Below are 21,191 nucleotides of genomic sequence, written 5' to 3' on the forward strand. Positions count from 1 at the left end.
GATGAGCCTACACTGACACATCATTATCACCCAAAGTCCGTATTTTATATTAGGGTTCATGCTTGCTGTTGTGCATCTTAAGTGTTTGGGCAAATGCAGAATGACACACATTGCCATTACAGTATCATACAAAGTAGCTTCACTGTCCTGAAAATCCTCTGTGCTATACCTATTTAACCCTCTCCACTCTCCTGTCCCCATCCCCTGACAACCACTGATCTTATTACTATTCCCATAGTTTTGCCTTTTCCAGGCTGTCATATAGTTGAAATCATACAATCTGCATCTTTTTCAGATTGGTTTTTTCACTTAACAACATGCATTCAAGCTTCCAACATGTATTTTCATGGCTTGGTACCTCAGTTCCTTTAAGTGTTCAATAATATTCCATTGCCTGGATGTACCACCATTTATTTATCCATTCACCCACTGAAGGGCATCATGGTTACTTCTCAATTTTGGCAACTATGAATAAAGCATCTATAAACATAAGCATCTATGTACAACTTTTTGTGTAAACACAGTTTTCAACCCCCTTGGGTAAATACCAGGGAGTACAACTGCTGGGTCATATGGTAAGATTATGTTTAGTTTTATAAGAAACTGTCAACTTTATATTTAAAGCGGTATCTTGTAGACAACGTGTAGTTGCATCTTGTTTTCCTAATCTTTCCACTTTCCTCTCCCCTGAAAGTCCTGTCTCCCTTCATAACAGCCTCAATTCCATGGACTATCATTACAGTCTCTCTCTCTCTCTCTCTCTCTCTCTCTCTCTCTCTCTCTCTCTCTCACACACACACACACACACACATACACACACACACACACACACACACACACACACCTCCACTCCTCTGCCCCTCTCCTGATCTGCTGTATTCTAATTCTATGTATTCCATGCCAGTACCCAGGGAGGTTAATGTGGTTAGAAAAAACCAACCACAATAGCTGGCTTCATTTTAAATTTCTGACCATGAACCTCAAATAAACTCTTTTTGGTCCTCCAGTAATTACATCCTGTTTCCTGAATTTATTCACTCTTAAATTTTCCTAAAACCTATTTAGACCTTTTCTCAAACTCCTATCACCTCTTCCCAAATTCTTACTCTCAGCTGTTAATTTTTAGTTCCCATTTCACTGAAAAAAAAAAAAAGTGACACAATAGAAAGAAAATGTCTACAGATTCCCACCACCAATTCATCTACCTAATGGCATGCTCACTCACATGCTTGACCTTCCCTCCTACTATAAACATATGTGATTCTATCTAAATCTATTCCTTCATTTATATATGAATATCTAATCTTCTGTCATACATACTTTTGAGCTACTAGATTAATACAATGATCTACTAATATGATATACAATGCTCAGTATAATTATCCACTGAAAAGTTCCCAACAATATACAAAATATTATGGTTTCTCCCATCAGGAGAAGGAAGGAAGGGAGTGGGGAGGGAGGGAGGGAGGGAAGCAAGAGGTGGGCAAAAAGAAAGCTTCTCTTGACCCTACTTCTCACATCAGCTAGTTTGCCAGTTCTCTGCCTTCCTTTGCAATAAAATTCCTCAAAAGAGCTGTCTATATTACTGGCCTAAATTCTCTCTCTTCCCAATCTTTAATCCTCACCAGTTATACCCTCTACTCTCCCAAAACTGCTCCCATCAATGTGACCAATGACCTCCAAGTTGTTAAATGGGATGGTCAATTCTCAGTCTTTCTCTTAGTGTAATAATATTTTCACCATCTTTAAAGAGTAATTGTTACCACTTAATGAAATACTAAAACGTTTAGAACTCTTTTATTGTAAACTGCTATTATAATACTTTTTTAAACAAACTCTGCCTAAATATCAAAGGCAGAAAACCTCCCAGCATGCACACAAATGTTGATTTACGTCCAACTGTATTTCAGTTGAAGCTTTCAATGAACATTCCTTTCCCATAACTGTATCCCTGAACAGAGGAGAAGGGGGAGTAGATTTGAGGCCCACACCCTTGTTCAATCTAATTTCTAAGGTCTCCTCTGAGGAATAAGTGTTAATTATCCTGTACTATGTGGGTGTCTCCACAACATCAGTCTGAGAAATTCACTTAACTTTTGACCGATCAGTGTAATGAGCTTCTCTTTTTCTCTTTTCATTTAAGTTTGTCAGTAGCTTTGAAAAAGTTTTAGAGTTGGGCTTTTTAGCCAAAGTTAAGCAAAGTAGTAATTTGTGTTGTTGTGTAGTATAAATTGTGGTGTTGTTGAAACAATAGCTTTAGCACTAAAAATTCAAGCATCAACATACCATGTTAGATGGCTTTGGTTCGTCCTCTGTGTTAGAGACTGAGACTCATCCCAATAATAAGTGAGCTCGTGACATTTATGAACCATAATAAAAGAGAAGAAATTCTGGACAGTTGAAAAGCAAAGAATCTCTAGTAATATCCATGTTAAAGAGAGCACAAGAAATAAATGATGAATACTCTAAAAACTGTTCAATACATTAACCAAGGAAAAACTTTTGAGCCAGTAATTTGAGGTTGAAAGCCAGCAAAAATCTGTTGGCAATATTTTGTTGAGACATAATACTTTATAAATCTTTAAACCAATATAAAAGCATGTGACTATTTTAGTACTTATAATAATAAATGCATCTAAGTGTTCATTCAAGAGTAAACAATCCATATTCACAGATAACATGCTGATCTATGTAAACATTATAGGCAATCTACAAACCACCAGTAAGTTTATCCAAGTCACAAAATATAAGCTCAACACAAAAAAAAATCAATCATACTTCTATACATGGTAATGAACAATTAGAAACTAAGCCTTTGAATTTTTTATTATTTTTTAAATGTTTATTTATTTTTGGGAGAGAGAGAGAGAGAGGGAGGGAGGGAGAGAGGGGGAGAGAGGCAGAGCATGAGCAGGGGACAGGCAGAGAAAGAGGGAGACACAGAATCCGAAACAGGCTCCAGGCTCTGAAATGTCAGCACAGAGCCCAATGCAGGGCATGAACCCACAAACCATGAGATGATAACCTGAGCCAAAGTTGGATGCTCAACCAATTGAGCCACCCAGGCACCTCGGAAACTCAGCATTTTAAAAAATATATTTCCGTGGGGCGCCTGGGTGGCGCAGTCGGTTAAGCGTCCGACTTCAGCCAGGTCACGATCTCGCGGTCCGTGAGTTCGAGCCCCGCGTCAGGCTCTGGGCTGATGGCTCAGAGCCTGGAGCCTGTTTCCGATTCTGTGTCTCCCTCTCTCTGCCCCTCCCCCGTTCATGCTCTGTCTGTCTCTCTCTGTCCCCAAAAAAATAAATAAAAAACGTTGAAAAAAAAAAAATATATATATATATATATTTCCTATAGCTAAAAAAAGGAAATACTTAGATACAAATTTTGCAAAACACATGTAGAATCTGTATGTTAAAAGGCATAAAACACTAAGGAAAGAAATCAAGGAAAGTCTAAATACTGTAGAGGTAGAACATGTTCATAGTTTAAAGGACTCAATGTAGTTAAGATGTGAGTGTTCCTCAAACTGATCTATAGAGTTAACACAATTCCAGTAAAAAGCACAGCAGAATTTGTCGTAGATGTGAACAAGCTTATTCAAAAATGCATATGAAAAGGAAAGGAATGAGGAAAAAACAAAACAACTTGAAAAAGAATAACAAACTTGAAAGATTCAAAGTACCTCATCTTAAGACTTAAAGCTACAAAAATAAAAACACCAAATACTAGTGAAATAATACATATTCGATCAAGGAAACAGAACAAAGAGCACAGAAATAAACCCACACAAATATGGTCAACAATCTTGACAACTGAGTAAAAGCAACTCAACGGAGAAAGAATATTTCAACAAATGCACCTGGAATAAATAAATACGTATGTGCAATAAAAGGAAGCTTGACCTAAACCTTACACTTTATATAAAAGTTAAAACAAAATGGTTCATAGACCTAAATATAAAATCTAAACTATAAAACTTTAAGAGTAAGACAGAGGAGAACACATTTGTGACTTTGTGTTAAGAAAAGATTGCTTAGCTATAACACCAGAAGCATAATCATAAAAGAAAAAAATGATAAATTTAAAACTTCTGTTCTTTGAAAGATGATAGTAAGAGAATGAAACTACAAGCCACAGACAGTGAGAAAATATTTACAAACCTTATCTCTTATAAAAGAATAATATCCAGAATATATGTAAGAATTCTCAAAACCCAAGAAGAAAATAAACTCGATTTAAAAAAAAATGGACAAAGGATGTGAACAGACACTTCATCAAAAAGATACAAAAATGACAAATGAGCACATAAAAAGATGCTTGACATCATGAGCCATTAGGGGATGCGAATCAAAACTAAAATGAGATACCACTACACAGAAAATAAGTTGACCATAACAAATGCTGGCGAGACTATGGATGAACTGGAACTTTCATAATTTGTTGGTGGTAATATAAAATAATATCCATTCCAAAAACTAACTGGCAATCTCTTACAAAGTTAAACATATTCTTGCCATATAGCCAGCAATCCTACTCCTAGATATTTACCCTAAAAAACTAAAAACTTACCTTCACACAAGAATTTGTACATAAATGTTTATAGAAGAGTTATTCATAATTGCCAAAAACTGGGAGCAACCACATATCCTTCATTGAGTGAAAGTATAAATAAACTGACACAAGCACACAGCAAATGTCAAATAAAAAGAAATGAATTACTGATACATGCAACAACATGGATGGATCTCAAAGGCATTAAGCTGAGTAAAAGAAGCCAGTCTCAAAAGGCTATAAATGATTCCATTTATATGACATTCTGGAAAATGCAAAACTCTATGGCCTCTTGATTCCAGGCTTAGCACAGCCACAGCTCATGGTCCCAAAGAGCACTGTATTGTCCATTCGCCAGTGCCCACAAGCTAAGAATGGCTCCCCCTTGTTACTTTCTTTAAACACAGATTTGAGTATGCCCTAATAGTAAGTAAAGATTTGCATATAGCAGTTCATTGACATGGATGGCAAGGTCCACATTGATATAAACCACATTGCTGGTTTAATGGAAGTCATCAGCAATGACAAGACTACAGTGAACTTCCATCTGACTATGACACCAAGAATCACATTAATGTTCATCAGATTAGTCCTGATGTAAGTTGTGGAAAATAAGAAAGATCTATGCGGGCACACAAGAAATCTATTATCTGGTGATGCATGATGCTGACACTACCCACTACCCTGATTTCATCAAGTGGAACAAATTCAGTCAGATTAATTTGGAGACTGGCAACACTACAGATTTAATCAAGTTCAACACTGGTAACCTAGGTATGGTGACTGGAGGTGCTAACCAGGACAGGATTGATGTGATCACCAGAGATAAAGAAAAGTGAATGTATTCAGAGTATATTTTTGATATACGGATTAGAACTGGAAGGAGAGGGAGGGAAGAATCAAGGATTTCTCTAGTATTTTACGTTTTCCTCCCTATGAGCCAGTCTTGCTCTCACTCCAGCATTTAAAAACCACAAACACCAAGAGGTCAAGACTGTAAAATCAATGGCCAAAACAAAGTGGTAACAATAATAAAAACTGCCTAAACATAGACATGTTGAATCACTATGTTATAGACTTGAAAATAACATAACATTGTGTGTCAACTATAAAAAGTTTTAAATTGCCATTACAGGCTTTATTTTTAACATAAATTTTTTATTTATTTAGGTTTTTATTTATTTTGTAATTTGTGTTATTTATTTTTAACTATACTAAGCATTTTACATTGTTTTGGTATTGATTCTCCCAATGATTACATGGTATGTATACCGTTACAGATTAAAAACTGACATGCAGAAAAGTGGAATGGCTTGTTCCATTTCCCACAACTAACAAGTAGTAAAATAGGACTTCAAACTCCAGGTTCTCCTGACTTTAAAACATGTGCATCCACTTACTATATGACAGAATCTGTTGGGTGTTCAAATTTCCATATCCCAGCCCACCCTTTATTGCCCCAAGTTAGTTGAGAGCCCCAATTAAGCTTCTAGTTTTTAAAGTGTGCTAAAGAGAGAATATCCTATTCACCAAGAGGCAACAAGGTGAGAGGGAAGACAACAGGACTTGGGTCAGACCTACTTGTTTTGAATCTTGGCTCAATCACTTAGTAGCTATGTTAGACAAGTAAACTGCTCTGATTGACTCAAAATTTATTGAACACCTATTATGTTCCAAAAAATGTTCTAGACTCTAATTATATATTAGTGAATAAAGCGGCAATGTTTCCTAACCTCAAGAAGCTTACAATCTAAGGGAGGACATAGACGATAAATATAATAAATAGATAAAATATATAATATGTCATATGGTCATAAGCAGGAAAGGGTGATAGCAAATGGAGAAGGGCTACAATTTTTTAAAAGATAGTCAAGGAAGGCTTCTGAGAAAGTGACATTTGAGCAAAGACTTGAATAGGTTGCAAAAGTTATTCATTTAGATACCTAGGGAAAGAGCATTCCAAGCCAAAAAAAAAAAAAAAAGCCAGTACAAAGGTCTGGTCCAGGCCAAATGTGCTGAGAGAACAGCAAGGAGATCAGAGTGGCTGAAGTACACTAAGGGAAGGAGAGAACACAAGAAATAAAATCAGGAGGAGAATGGAGAGGCTAGAAATGTATGTCCTTATAGGACAACATAATGACTCCACTTTTACTTTGAGGGGATGAGAAGCTGTTGGAGGGTTTGAACAGGGTAGTACCATAAACTATTTTTTCTAAGTATCCCTCCAACTGATGTATGGAGAACACACTATAGTGGACCAGGACAGATTTTTTTTTTTTTTTTTTGGCCTGAACAAGTGAAAGAATGGGAGAAACTGAGGTGGAGAAGACTAGAATCAGAGTTAGTTTTGTTACGTTTGAAAAGGCTATTTGGCATCTAAGTGGAAATATCAACTTAGCAATTGGATGTATGAGTCAAGTTCAGGAGAAGGATGTGCTAAGGATATAACTTTTGGAATCATCAGCAAATGATGGTATCTAATGCTCTTATATAAGATCACTAAGGCAATGAGTTTAAATAAATAAAAGCAGAATTCAAAGATATCTTTGGGCATTTCAAAACTAAGACATCAGGGAGATGAGAATAATTCTAGAAAGAACACAAACGTAGTCATTCAGGAAGAAAAAACGCAGAAGAGAATGTTACGCTGGAAGTCAAGTGAAAAATGTGTATCAGAGAGGAGGAAGTAATCATCATCTATGTCAAAGCTCTTGATAGGTCATATAATGTGAGGATTGAGAATCAACCAATGGATTTGGCAACCTAAAAGTCACTTGTGACCCTGATAAAAACAATCTCAGTGGAGAAAGTGGATGTGGGTGTGAAAGTCTCATTGAATGAAATAAGAAAAAATGCCTGGAGGACATTGGGAAACAATGAGTGTAGACAACTCTACTGAGAGTTTTGCTATAAAAGGGAACAGAAAATTGTAGTGGTAACTGGACAGGAAAGTGGGGTCAAAAGAAATTCTTTTTTAAGAGAAGAGAATAGCACCATGTTTGTACACTGAGCCAGTAGGGAGAGGGAGAAATTGACAACACAGGAGAAAGAAAAGAAGATTGCAGGAGTAGGTGTAAGGGGCTGACATCCAGCACCAAAGTGGACGAGTTGGCCTTATTTAGGAACAAGAACACTTCATCCACAGAAAGAGAAGGAAAAACAGTCTATGAGTATAGATGCATGAAGGCAGAATATGTGATGGTGTCAGCATGTGGTGCTTCTCTTCTGATAACTTCTATTTTCCAAGCAAAACAGGAAACAACGTCCTCATTTAAGAGTTAGGAGGGAGTGGTGAGGTGTCAGAAGACTGAGGAAAAGAGAAGGTATGAAATACTTGTTAGGAGAGAGAGAGGATAAACAGCCCAGAGGCATCAAGTACTACTTGAGGTTGGAGGTACTCTATAGCATGTGTGATCAGTGCAGTTGTGTGTTCTCCAGCCACATTTACTATTCAGAGGTAGGAACAGGGCAGTGGAGAGTTAGACTGAAGACCGGCTTTTGTTCAATGGGAAGGATGAAATAAGAGGAGGGCAAGAGAGCTGATGATATACGTACAGGGATGATTTTAACAAATGCCCGTGAAATATAAGCACTGCAAGGAGGGAGACAGACATCTAAAGGGAATGAAAACTGGTAAGAGGGAGGTATAATCAATGGCTTGTAGGTATGGTAGAATCAAAGGATTGCTGGGGTTGGGAGTGAGCTTGCCCCATAGGAGGCGGTGGTCAGAAACGGGGAGACTTGAAGGTGGAGTCATGAAGGAGCTGAAGTTGTGGGGAATAATTAAGAGAATGAACAGCTGGGTTAAGAGTTAAGGAAAGATGCTGGGGTCATTGGGAAAGATACTATCAAGGAAATAAGAGAGGAGAGTAACGGGAGGGCCATCTTTCTGGATATTAGAACCACCAAGAATAACAAGAGCAATAATGTTGGAAGAGGGCAGTGAGACAGAAGCTAAATTCTTCAAGGAAGGTAAGAGTGATCCAGAGATGAGTGAGTTACTAACAGAAGGGAAAGTGGATTCAACCTGTTATTTTCTCCCTCCGGGTCTCAGTTTCCTCTTTTTAAGCTGGAAATGCTGGTAGTCCTTCCATCGTGACATTTTTATAAGGATTAAGTGAGATGCTGTAAGAAGAACATCTGTCACCCAGTGGGACTGACAGACTTTAATGTGTAGAAACGAAAATATTTTTAAAAGGGCACCTGTGAGGTCCTGGGTGAGTGTCTCATCTACCCCCAACTAAAGTTGGACAGTGTGACTTGGAAGGCTCACTGAGCTCAGTGTTGGCCCAGTAATTACATTCATCATAATTCCCCAGAGATGTTCACCTACAGTTCTCTGATAAGCCTGGGCCTGGCCATAACCACCCCCCACCATCTGCAGCTGCGCGTACCCATGTCATCTCTGTCCTCCTAGCAGGCCCAGGTTCTCCCTGACTCTTCCAGCCATCTGCACACACCAGGTTTGTTGCCTTCCAGCCTCAGTGTCTAATGCAGGAGGCAAAAAGTAAACCACGCGCTTTGGCTGCTGTGTCTGGTGTGTCTCCCCTTTTTATGGCCAGGCTAGCTGAAAGAACCCAGGGAAGTAAAAGTCTCAAATAAAACGGTACCTGGTATTCTGAACTGCACTGAGCCCAGAAACGTACAGAGGCTCTGGGGAAATACAGCCTGATATTCCTAGCATTGGGAGCTTGGGCCATAGGCTGGGTCAAGCCCTTTCCACTTCTTTTCTGTGTCTCTCCATGCACTCAGTTTTAGGCAGGAGTTTCTACCAAGAATATGACGCCATGTCCAATTAATGGGGAAGTGTCTGTCTTATCAGGAACAGGCAACAGTAGTCAGATACTGCTTCTTTTCAAGAAAGAGACAATAACAGTGATGGAGTGGGAGCCAGAGACTTAGGGAACCTGAGTTGTGGTAGCAGGACCACCAGAGTTGAATAGGTCCCTTTTGCTGAGCCCAGTCCCTGGAGTTTCCCACCTCTGGCTCATCGGGGCTCTCAGAATATCCTAGCTGGAATAAGCTCTGAGCAAGTTTTACTTAGCATTACTGTTATGCAATCCAGAGAGTGGATACCTAGGCTCCTCTACCCACACACTACTCAGAGACCACATATGCCTTGTTCATTGCCAAGTTTTCATTGCCTGGTACGTGGTAGGCCCTCAGTAGTGAGAGAGGGAAGGAAGGGAGTGAGGGAGGGAGGGGTGTTAAGGATGAGGCACACAGAACACAGCTCTTCATAACACTACCCAGCTCTGTGCCAGATACCGAAACCTAGAATACTCCTAGAATCTTCCCTGTATTTCTCTCCATGACAATCTCCCTGAGCCGAGCAGTCATTTTCCTACCCAGAATTCCCTTCTTCTCTTTAAATTATATATAAAAATGAAGGGTGGCACCTCCTATCAGAAAACATTTTCTTGATCCTTCTCCCAGCAAACAAACGTTTACTGCCTTCTTTCTCTAATGCTCAGTGACATTTTAACGCAGCAGTGCTGGAAGGAGACAAGAATCATTAATTCAGAAAAATGGCTAAGCTTCTACAGCTTGCCAGACTCCTACCTATTTACTCAGGAATCCAAATTCTGGAAAAGCAAACCTGCATTCCTGTTGGCCAACTACTATTTACCAGTCTGGATTGCTGACATTGATCAATACTAAAAGTGACATCTGGCTCTTGTGTCCCCTCTGAATAGACTTGTTTCAACTAACAAACAAACAAGGAAACCTCTAGAGAAAAATATTTGGGGGAGTAGTGACATGAGGGTGACAAGAAACATTTTTTTGTCCGACATTTTGGATCATTAATGTGGAATTGAAGCAATCTGTTTTGGGGAGAGCGAGGTTGGCATATCACTAGGAAAGGAATTGCAGCCTCGCGAAGAGAATTCTGAAAGGTACACCTAGGGAAGAGTACAGGGAACTCCAGAGGCAACTCATTAAAAAAAAAAAAAAAAAGACTGAACAAAACAAAGATGAAGCTCTAAAAATGTTTATTCAACAGGCAAGTAATTTAAGGAGCCGTGTTTGCCATATAAAAGGATTTGTGGTAAGAAAGGATCCTGTTAGATTTAAATTACATTTGATATTTAAATTTACAGTTCACTAGCAGGTTTTCCAGGCCATAAAAAGAAAGCTCACCTGTGTACATTTTTTTCCAATTTTAGCCTATCAGCCATATCTTTCCCATAAACTTCCTGTGTAGAACAGTTACCACTATACATTGGAGCTAAATGAGCAAAGTGTTATTTCCAGCCTTAAAATTAAGTTCATTTATCACCCCTCTCCCAGAACTGAGTACAAAGAACTGCTGCTTGGAAAGAGCCCAGGATGGGCTTCAGCAGCCTTGCTTAAGCCTTGCTTAAGAGAGCAAGGTTAAAAGACAGATTCCTGGGCCTCTGCAGGAATTCTGACCAGCCAGTCAGTCGGTGACAGGACCTGGAAATCTGCAGTTTCAGCATGCACCAAAGGTGACTCAGACGTAGGTGGCCCATGCAGCACACCCTGACAAATCCCAGTGTAGAGATGCCCTCTGGGTTGCTGTGCCTTCTGGATGCAGCACACCCTGGCTCCACTGCTCTCTGTAAGCTAACACTGGGTGGACACTGCTTTGCTGGGCAAGCCGATCTGCGGGGCTCAGTGTGACACACCCCTGATTTCTCTTTATTCTGTTAGAATGATTACAGGAAGTTATCTATGCAATGCAAGGATTTTGTGGTGGGCGTGCTGGACCTATGCCGAGACACAGAAGAGGTGGAAGCGATTTTAAATGGTGATGTGAACTTCCAAGTCTGGTCCGACCACCACCGTCCAAGTCTGAGCCGGATCAAACTCGCCATTAAATACGAAGTCAAGAAGGTAAGCTTCCCCACCTCTCCAGGCCTTCCTGCCTTGCAGGGCGGTGGGCCCATGCATATTTTACGTTCCCACAAGGTGACCGTGAAAACACCCATCGCCCAACTTCTTTCTAGACAGAGAACTGCCTGCCTTGCAGGACTGCTCAGAGCCCCTCTCAACACCCCATTCCTTCACTCCCCAAGAGAGATAGCTAGCATGACTGTAATTCCATGAACAGGCTTTGAGCATGGAAAACAAAAGAGGAGATTTTCAGCCTCCAAACTACTGGCAGGGACAATGTGACATCACATCAGCAAGTAGGCCAACTCCCAAGTTTTCATGAGAAACATATTACTCCAGTCTATCAATAGCATTGGTTGAGCTTTCTCTGTGGGCCTGGGGACTTGTTGAAAACGTTTGACTGTGGAGGCTTCATGGGATCCGTGGTTCTGGCAGCCTCAGAGGAATTTCACTCCAAAGGCTTATGACAGTACATAGTAGGAATCTCAAGTAGACTTTGACAGGAGTAATACTTGTCCCACCTCCTCAGTCAACCTCAAGGTGTCTTTGATGGTCACAGGCACCCTGTAGCCCTCAGACCCACAGAGGGTGGTCAGACTGAAGTCCTAAGCAGCAAAACTCAATGATGCTTCCACTCTAGATGTATTCCACATTTTTGAGACTCTGCTCTTATGTTAGATGATATCATCCACCCCGATGAAAACTGCAGAGCAGAGCTCCCAAGATCCATGTGTTTAAATACCATCGTGCTTCGCATGTAAGCAAAATGGGGGACCAACCTTTAGGGGTTTCATTTTTTTCCCCAACTATTTCACAGGGTCAATACTGGGGGTAGTTTCAATGCCCCCAAACTGACCTCTGGGCACTTCTCCTCTTGCTTGATTCTCTTAATTTGTGTGGAGTGAACCATCCTTCAATGAGTCACATATATCTGTGGAATTTAGCTAGTGAGAGCTTTTAAGTTTGAAAAAAATCTTCTTGTCTTTTTACTTTTAATAATAAAAAAATAAAAATAGCTTTTTCAAAGACTCTGATCCCAAAGTTAAACTACACAAATCATGGGAAAGGTGACCTTTCATTACCATTTGAAATCACAGGGCTACGAAAAGAGAGGGAGAGAGCTGCAGCTTCAAGTACAACCCTCTTTTCTTAGCTCAGAAAAGCTCATTTTTTTGCCAACTCCAAGAGCTCACTGAGGCTTTTCATCAGAGCACAGCAATCCATTCCAGCAGCTGCTGAGATATCCATGGCCTTGGAGTTCACACAAACCCTGCTATGGTGACTCTTTAGCAGTGTTAAAGATGAGCTCGAGTTTCCAGAACCCCAAGCATTTCCTCCCTCCCCCAGGTCAGTGTGTCTGGCTGCCTCCAGACACAGGGAAGGAGCACGGGGTGGAGGCAAAGAACAAGGGACGTTTGGCATCGGCTGACTCTACATTGACAGTTTTGGCTATTTGTAAGCAATTCCAGTGGCCCACAAAGTGCAAGTATTCACCATTTCTCTGAAACACAAATCTAAACCTCTTAGCAAAACTGTCACTGAGGGTAGATCAGTAGCTAGTCCAGAAGTCTGGCCACCACCTCTTGTTGTCACCTACCAAGTACGAAACAGCCCTGGTGAGGAATGAGAAGAAAAAGTGAAGCACTCCACACACATGACAGTTTGGAGCAAAATAAAAAGGCTTTATGAGGGAAATTATTTAGTGGTATTTGCCAATTAGGGGAGTCATAAAGGTCTCAGGAAACATCCATCATGAATGTCGAATGTCTGGGGCAATCGATAGGTAGGAAGATGATAAACAACTTGCATAAAAAGTCAGCCTTGCTCATATCAAAGACCTACAATGGGTAGAAAGTCTCTCAAACCATGTATGCCATTATGCAACAGCAGACAGACTCAGAGCTTTCCCTGACATTTATTCATCATGAATTACCAGTGAAAATACTGAATATTAAAAAGGTGTATTAATATTATAATGAGATTTCATTTTTAATTTATGAACTTTAGCATGCTTGCATGGGCACAATCTAACCCTGGGTCATTGAGTTATGAAATGACTAGCACCAAGGCCTAGTTATAAAGACATTGCCTTTTACACCTGATATATACGTTAGTTTTAAGGCTGGAATAAAAACCATAAAAACTTCCTAAATCTTTGTCTACATGATATCAAATCAAACCATGAATTCAGTAATTAATGCAAACTAGTTGTTCTTGGCAGTTTCATGGGCTGCTAATAACTATGACCTTAAAAAAAGGTTTTGTGTTCAAATGAATTTGGAGATCTTGAGTAGAGTTCAATGGATTTCTTTGCTTTAAAGACATTATAGAACTTTTAATACGCATTTCTACTCTCATTAAAAGATGACTACAATATGTATTACTTGACCAAAGAACTCTATTTCTCATGGAACATCTGGTGAAACTAGTTTTCCATGTAACAGTCTTTGGGAAACTTTAATACAGGATCAGCCTACATGGTCTATGAAATGCATAGATTCAAGTCTGGTAGGTGCCACCCTGTGGCTGGTAATGAGCCCTGGATCATGTCCTTCACTTGAATGTCTGCCTCTCTTCAGGCAACACACTAATGCTAGTCTTCTGGCTGGCTCAATCATAATGTCAGCCTCCATTAGATAAAGACAGCTATTCCACCAGTGCACAAGGGACCACCTAGTAGAGAGAAAAGAATCATGACATGGGTGTCAGGAAACCAGATGTTTAGCATGATTATTTCACTTCAAATCTTTGAAGCTCTCTGGGTCTCATTCCCCATATGCAAAATGGGCATATAAGCTTTTGCTTCAGAGTTTTCTGTGAACTCTCAAATGAATGGATATGAGAGGAAATGCTCTGGAAAGTGTAAAGTTCTCTGGAGTTCCACAGGGAAGCATCATTGCTGTTACTCAGTGATGTCCTCCTTCCTTGGAACTAGACAATCTTTCTATTTCCAGAGACATCCCTATCTTGTCCTTTGTCTTCTCCCTAGAAAATGCAAGAAACTTCCCCCTGGGTAAGGACATTGTCATTATAGCCTAAAATTCCTCCAGAAAAGACAAAAGGCCTTGTGAGGATATGGTTGTCCTTCATGACTTTTGCCTAAAGAGGGTAACTCAGCCTCCACAAAAAACCAAGATGTGTCATATGAAATGTTAATAAGTGTCTCCAGTAGGCAGTGTTGGAGAAGTGGCTAAGATGCCCTTTGAGCACCTGGGTGGCTCAACTGGATAAACGTCTAACTCTTGATTTTGGCTCAGCTCATGATCTCCTAGTTTGTAAGTTTGAGCCCTGTGTCAGGCTCTGCACTGACACCATGGAGCCTGTTTGGGATTCTCTCTCTCCCTCTTTCTGCTGTTCCCATGCTCCCATGTACATGCACATGCATACACTCTCTCTCAAAGTAAATAAACATTAAAAAAAATAAAAAAGATGCCCTTTGAGGTTAATCCTGGTCCAACCACTTATTAATGGAGCCACTTAAGCAAGTCACTTAGCCTCTCTATGTCTGACTTGTCTTATACATAAACTTTGGATAATAATACCTACTTCATGGTAGGATTATGATAGAATCAAATGGGATAAATTAAGTGTACCACAAACAGCCTCAGGCCCATCAGCCTGTGGATATAAATGAAGCAATATAATACACATATTGCACTGGCCTAGAGTCAATGTTCACATTACTTAATGCATTTCTGCGACCCATCCCAGTCCATCCCAGCCTTTATAGACTACAGTCCCTCCAGAAGCCAAGCTTGCCTTATGAAGAAACAAGGATGCTTTTTTCCCCATGCTGAATCACACTTAAGCTCAGAAGCAAGTCTACCTGTGCCTCATGGATAAATAAAACACCTCCTCCAGCTTTGGCCTACAGCTCACCTTGGTCTTCTCCTTCAGGGCCAATGTGACTAACAGGCATCTTGCTGTTTTCTCCATCTCTCTCTGTCCCCTTGGAACCATGACTAATAGCTTTCTTAATTAAAAGCATTCTTCTCCCTCTGCATACCAACTCTAATGCTTTGGAGACTTCCAGCTCTACCATTGGGGAAGATCCAACCAGTCTTGAAATTCATTTAGACTCAGCTGGACCCAGGCTGCACCCATAAAGGGAGCCCAGTGTCTGGCACATGGTCATTGTTGAGTGGCTGGTCACAGAGATCCAGACACCGTCCTTGTTGCTCTATTCAACTTGTCTAACTGAAGACACACATCTGGGCTCTTCACTCCCATCTTTCTCTCTCTCCTCTTTTTTGCTTCTTTATCTCTAGGCTCACAGGGATGCTATTTTCCTTTTCTTCCCCTCCATCATCCCTTCCTTCTTCCTGACTCCAGGTCTACCATAATGATGATCATATTAATCTCCTATTTTCTGAAAGAACTTTGTAGACATGTGTCCTCCAAGCTCAAATGCCATAGGAGAGTGGGTCAGAGAGACGCAGAAGGTCCTGGTTACATGACAGAAGCCTTAACTCCACCTTGTAGAGGTGATAGAGGTCCCATTGGACATAACAAAGCAAAGATCTACTACAAATTTAAAAAAGGAGAACACATGAATACAAGCTGTTTCAGCCACTGCCTGTGAGCTCTACAGCCTGCTGGGTATCCCAAGGTTGGTACGACAGTACTACCCTGAAAGAGCCACTGGGTGGTGGGGAAGGTGGGGACAGGGATGCTATGACTATGGCAGCAATAGCCTCTGCACTTCACTAGCTGAGCAAAGTAGAATTCACAGCAGTCACCTCTTTCAGGCTTGCAGGTAGCTCCAGTTCTAGCGTCCTGGCCTGTGGCTTGGTTTGTGGGACCCAAGCATGGTACTGGCCATCTTTCCTTCAAACTGATGAGACTAGTAAAGGCGTAGTTCCATTTTGCCTAGGCTTCCAGACTCTGAAAGTACAGAGGTTCCCTTTCCTGACTCTGCCAAGCTCCTGGGTGCTTCCCAGCTCAGAAAGCTAATCTCACATGAAATAAAGCCTTGGGACAGGACAATGGGAAGGAGAAGGAATGAAGGTGGGGTTTGGGGTAGGGGGGCTGGTTCTTATTAGCCCTACTAAGACAGTTCCATTTTTCTCCACACCACTGTACTAAGGAAATAATAGCCCCTGTAATTTTCATTCATTTCCTTAGACAACATTTAACAAACATTCACTATGTCTACTACACCACCAACTTTGTGCTGAGCACTGGGGAGAGTGAGAAGACAAAGACCCAGGCCTCGCCCTTGAAGAGTGTATATAGCAAAGGAGAGAGAAGTGTGAACAATGGTTACAATCCTGTCTGAGTAGGACAAATAGAAATGGGAAGGGGCAGCATGGAGGCCAGAGGAAGCAGTGACCAGCTCGGTCATGACCCTAAGAAAAGTTTCCCAGAAGCAGAAATGCTTGAGCTGGGGCTAAGAGGATGAGAGGTCCTAGATGGGATGTCAATTTAGCAGAGAAGTGAGGAAGGATAATTTACGCAGAGGGAGGTAAAAGCTGAAAAGTCACAGATACCTGAGGGATAGTGGCATGTTTGGGGATATGCTTAGAGGGGGACAAGTGCTTCCCAATGGCTATATCACTGTGGGAAAGGAGCAGGCTGGAAAGCTTGTCCAAACCAAATCCTTGAGGGGATTTCATTACACAGCCGCTAGGACTTTATCCTGGCAGCACTATCCCAGGGAATTTTCTGTGATGATGGAAACTGACATGGTAGGCACTAGCTTGTTATGGCTAGCCAGCACTTGAAATGTGGCTAATGTACTTATGGAACGCAATTCCTAGTAATTTTTAAATTAACTTAAATATCAAAGCCACATGTGGGCAGCGGTACCACACTGGACAATATGGGTGGATATCCCCAAGCATGCCTTCAACAAGCTTTCAGTGAGGACTACAAAGCATGCTGTGCTAGTCGCCAGGGACATGATGGTGAATACAAATGACACGATCTCAGCCATCATGGGAAAGACAGGTATTAATCAAAACATCACACCAATAAACTGTCATGTTGCAACTGAAGCAACTATTATAAAAGAGAAGAGCGTGGTATTATAACGTCTAAAGCTAGATGTGACCTAATCAGGGAGGTCAGTGAAGGTTTCTCCGAGGAAGTCATATCTGCTCCGAGAGCTAAAGAATAAAAAGTTAACCAGACTTTGGGAGGACATTTCTGAGGGACAGAACATGCTCAAAGCATATTCGAAGGCCCTGTGGTGAGAAAAAAAAAATACAGCATATAAGAGAAACTGAAAGGTAAATGTGGCTGAGTTGGAAGGCGTCAGGAAGAGCAGGGTACATACGGATGAGTGTAAACACACGGGCGGGGCCCAGACCTTGCGGAGGCTCCTAGACCATGCTAAAGGCTGTTGTTCTCCTTCCTTTCTAAGACTAAGAGGAAGCCAGTGGAGAATTTTAATCGGAAGTGGTTGTAAAGATGAGGAAAGATGGAGAGACAGCTTTTCGTCAGAGAAAGGCTGGAAGGCAAAAAGGGCGGGTATGGATACAGCATGGTTGCTGGGCGAAAGAGACAGGATATTAATGAAGACAGGCACCGTTAAGCTGTGTTGACAAGCAAAGCCGAAGGTGTAGTGGCTTTTAACAAAAGGCGGCTTATTTGTTGCTCATTCTGTTTCCATCTTGGAACAGATTTCACTCAGGAACCCAGGCTGAAAAGAACAGCTACCCTGTCCAAAGTTCCCACCTTGCCAAAGGGAACTCCGGCAAGGGAGAGTCCCACACCAACAAGTAAATGCTTCCACCTAGAAGTGACTCACGTTGTTTCCACTTACAACTCATTGTAAACAACTAGTCACATAGCCCACCAGCACCATGGGAGAAGCCAGGAAGTATAACCCTGCCGTATTTTGAAAGGATAGGAAAATGAAGCTAGCCGGCAGATACCCCAAATGACTATCAAAAGGACAAAAGTTGAAGGAATTCATATTAACAGCCTCAAATTCTCTATAAATAGGAAGTAGAATCACCCTCTGAGGTAGAAGGCAGCCTCAAAAAAGTGAGAAAAAAAAGTTGAGGAAAAATTCCGTGGGAGATGGAAGAGACAGCTGAACAGTAGAGCTGATATCCCAGCCAAGACTGGAGAGATTGTAAATTCTCTGCCAATAGCCTGTGTTCTTAATAAAAATAGAAAATCTCTACCACAAAAATGGTAACATGCCAAGTCAGTGTCCTCCATGAACCTCAATTCCATGCTGTCAACTTCATTTCAAGATTTCTTCATATACACAGGGCCCTGAAGTGCACAAAACATGCCCACAGTTTTCCCCTCAGAGAATAAGACCAATGAGCTAGGGGTGAGCTGGGGGGCAGGGGGCCAACTGCACCCATATCACCACTCTGTCTAACGCTGGGCAAGGGCTCTAACCCAGCAGAAGTCTCTTTGCTTCTTTCTTCCAAAAATCACCACCCTGTGCACATGTGACAGTCATGCTGTAAATGGGCCCATTTTCCTACCTGGAAAAATGGCCAGGAGAAGAAAATAGAACGTGTTATGGTTGCGAGTGTGCCTGCTCAGGTTCTCTGCTTACTGAGTATGTGACTGTAGTTAAGCAACCTAATCTGCTAGCCTGTAGCAGGCTCCCAGGTAAGGTGGACCTTGATGCTCAAGAGTCTCCCGACCTAAATTTGCACTACAAGAGACAACGAGGTCCAGCAGAAGCACAATTGACTGATACCCCTCACCCAAGTGCAGTGACCATGGGGAGGGACACTAGAGAGAGGGAAGATGACCTCTTCTGGGGTTCTGTTTCATTTCCTCTGTCTGCATGGAGCACAGGGACAGTGAGCAAAGGGGACCTGGGGACACCAGGGCTTTCTAGAGGACGTCTGAGAGTCCATTCAGACACTCACATGCTCTAAGCAGACATTCTCCCACTGTGTTTTCCTGCTGAGGCATCGTTTTACCAGATGCTCAGAGTTAAGAAGATCAGAGTTGTCACAAACACAGTCTGGCTGGTCAGGCACTACCCCAAACTGCACCACAGGGTGCCCGGTAGCTGCCAAACACTGTTAGAATCCATTGGTGTTGAAAGCATCAATCTGCATCCTCTTTGGGGATTCCTCTCAGCACTTGTGTAACCCTAGCCTGACCACATGGCACAAAAATTATCAATGTCCATTAATCTGTCAGCTCAGAGGGGCTATCTTTTGCATAGATTAAAGGAAGTGTTGTTTTTCTCAAGCAGCAAATCTTAAGAAGGACTAATCCAACTACGCATGTATCCCTTTTCTGCCTGGCAAAACTCTCAGAGGAAAAATAGAGTCTGTTGGACAGCAGTACAGTGTTGCATCTGGAAGCCTAACTGTGCATGTTCAAGTCCTAAGTCCTTCCCCTACTAGATATGTGGCCTCAGCTTCCTTACCTCTATAATGAGAGCAAATAATACCTAATAAAATGATAATCGATGTTTATTAACACACATAATGCAGCCAGAACACGGTAAGTGTGTAATAAATGTTAGCTAGTGGAAGCTGCTTGCCATGGTGGTTTTATAAGTAGAACTACTCTTAAGTCTAAACCAGTGTTTCTCAAATTCAGTACTATTGACATTTTGGGCCAGTTGTTTTTTGGGTTTTGTTTTGTTTTGTTTTGTTTTGTTTTTGTTGTTTTTGTTTTGCTGGGGGCACCATCCTGTGCATTATAGGAAAGTTAGCAACGTCCCTGGCCTCCACCCACTAGATGCCAGTAGCCTTCTCCCCCCATGTTGTGTCAACCAAAAATGTCTCCAGATAGTCACTCATGTCCCTGGGGGAAAGGGTGGGAACAAAATCATTCCTTGTTGAGAATCTCTGGGATGGTTTTCAGAATCCAGGCCTCAATCCCTTAACTACAAACCCCGGGGGCAGGGATTACAGTTCTCCAAGGATGTATTGCATCTCTCTAGACCAAATCCAAGGTTAAATCAAACTCAAACTCACTGTATCTCTTGGAACTAAATTCTCAAACTTAGCTGCACCATGAAACCACCTGAGAGCTTTATTCAAAAACACCAAAGTCGGTGCCCCACCCACAGAGTCTCTAATCCAATTCTTCTAAGTGGAAGCCCAGGGAATGTGTTTTTTAAAGGCTCTTATGATTCTAAATTTCGGAAAGACTGAGCTCCTGCAAAGTAGGACCTCTCCTCATTCATCTTGGTCTGTGAACAGTACTTACCCGGCACATAATGTACAGGCTCCCTGCTGAGTAAACGAATAGATGGGCACAAAGTGCAAAGTCATACATAGGCTTTAATCGTTCTCAAACTAAATATAACTCCTTAGGGGCGCCTGGGTGGCTCAGTCGGTTGAGCGTCCGACTTCAGCTCAGGTCACGATCTCACAGTCCGTGAGTTCGAGCCCCCCGTCGGGCTCTGGGCTGACGGCTCGGAGCCCGGAGCCGGCTTCCAATTCTGTGTCTCCCTCTCTCTCTGCCCCTCCCCCGTTCATGCTCTGTCTCTCTCTGTCTCAAAAATAAATAAACGTTAAAAAAAAATTTTTTTAAATATAACTCCTTATAATATTCAGATGATGTTCCAGGCTGGTCTTCAAGTATGAGGCCACCATCTCCACTTTCTCCATGATGACATGTGTCCTCTGGGGTTGGAACTCCGGGAAAGAACTCTTACTATCCAAAGAAACCCTAACATTGGTTCTGGCCTGGCAGTCTTAGGGATGGAGCAAAGAGGTGGGTGGCTCCCAGGGTGTCCATGGAGAGTCTCGGAGAGACCCTCTGGGGCCTTTGTCCCCCAAAGGAGGACTCAGATCACTTACTGTTCCACAGTGGACCTCAGGATTGCTCCCTGCACT

The 21,191-nt window shown here is 41.7% G+C and overlaps 1 protein-coding gene across 1 annotated transcript in view; it reads left to right on the forward strand.

The window, feature by feature from the left end:
* Nucleotides 1-21,191, forward strand: part of TRPC7 (transient receptor potential cation channel subfamily C member 7) — a 140,038-nt gene that overhangs the window by 35,983 nt on the left and 82,864 nt on the right. Inside the window, exon 3 of the mRNA XM_019421931.2 lies at nt 11,230-11,412. Coding sequence (XP_019277476.1) covers nt 11,230-11,412 — 183 coding nt within the window. The remainder of the gene's footprint in view (nt 1-11,229; nt 11,413-21,191) is intronic.

The sequence above is a fragment of the Panthera pardus genome, unplaced genomic scaffold (assembly GCF_024362965.1).
Source record: "Panthera pardus isolate Hobbes unplaced genomic scaffold, ASM2436296v1 HiC_scaffold_2, whole genome shotgun sequence".
NCBI classification, from domain to species: Eukaryota; Metazoa; Chordata; class Mammalia; order Carnivora; family Felidae; genus Panthera; species Panthera pardus.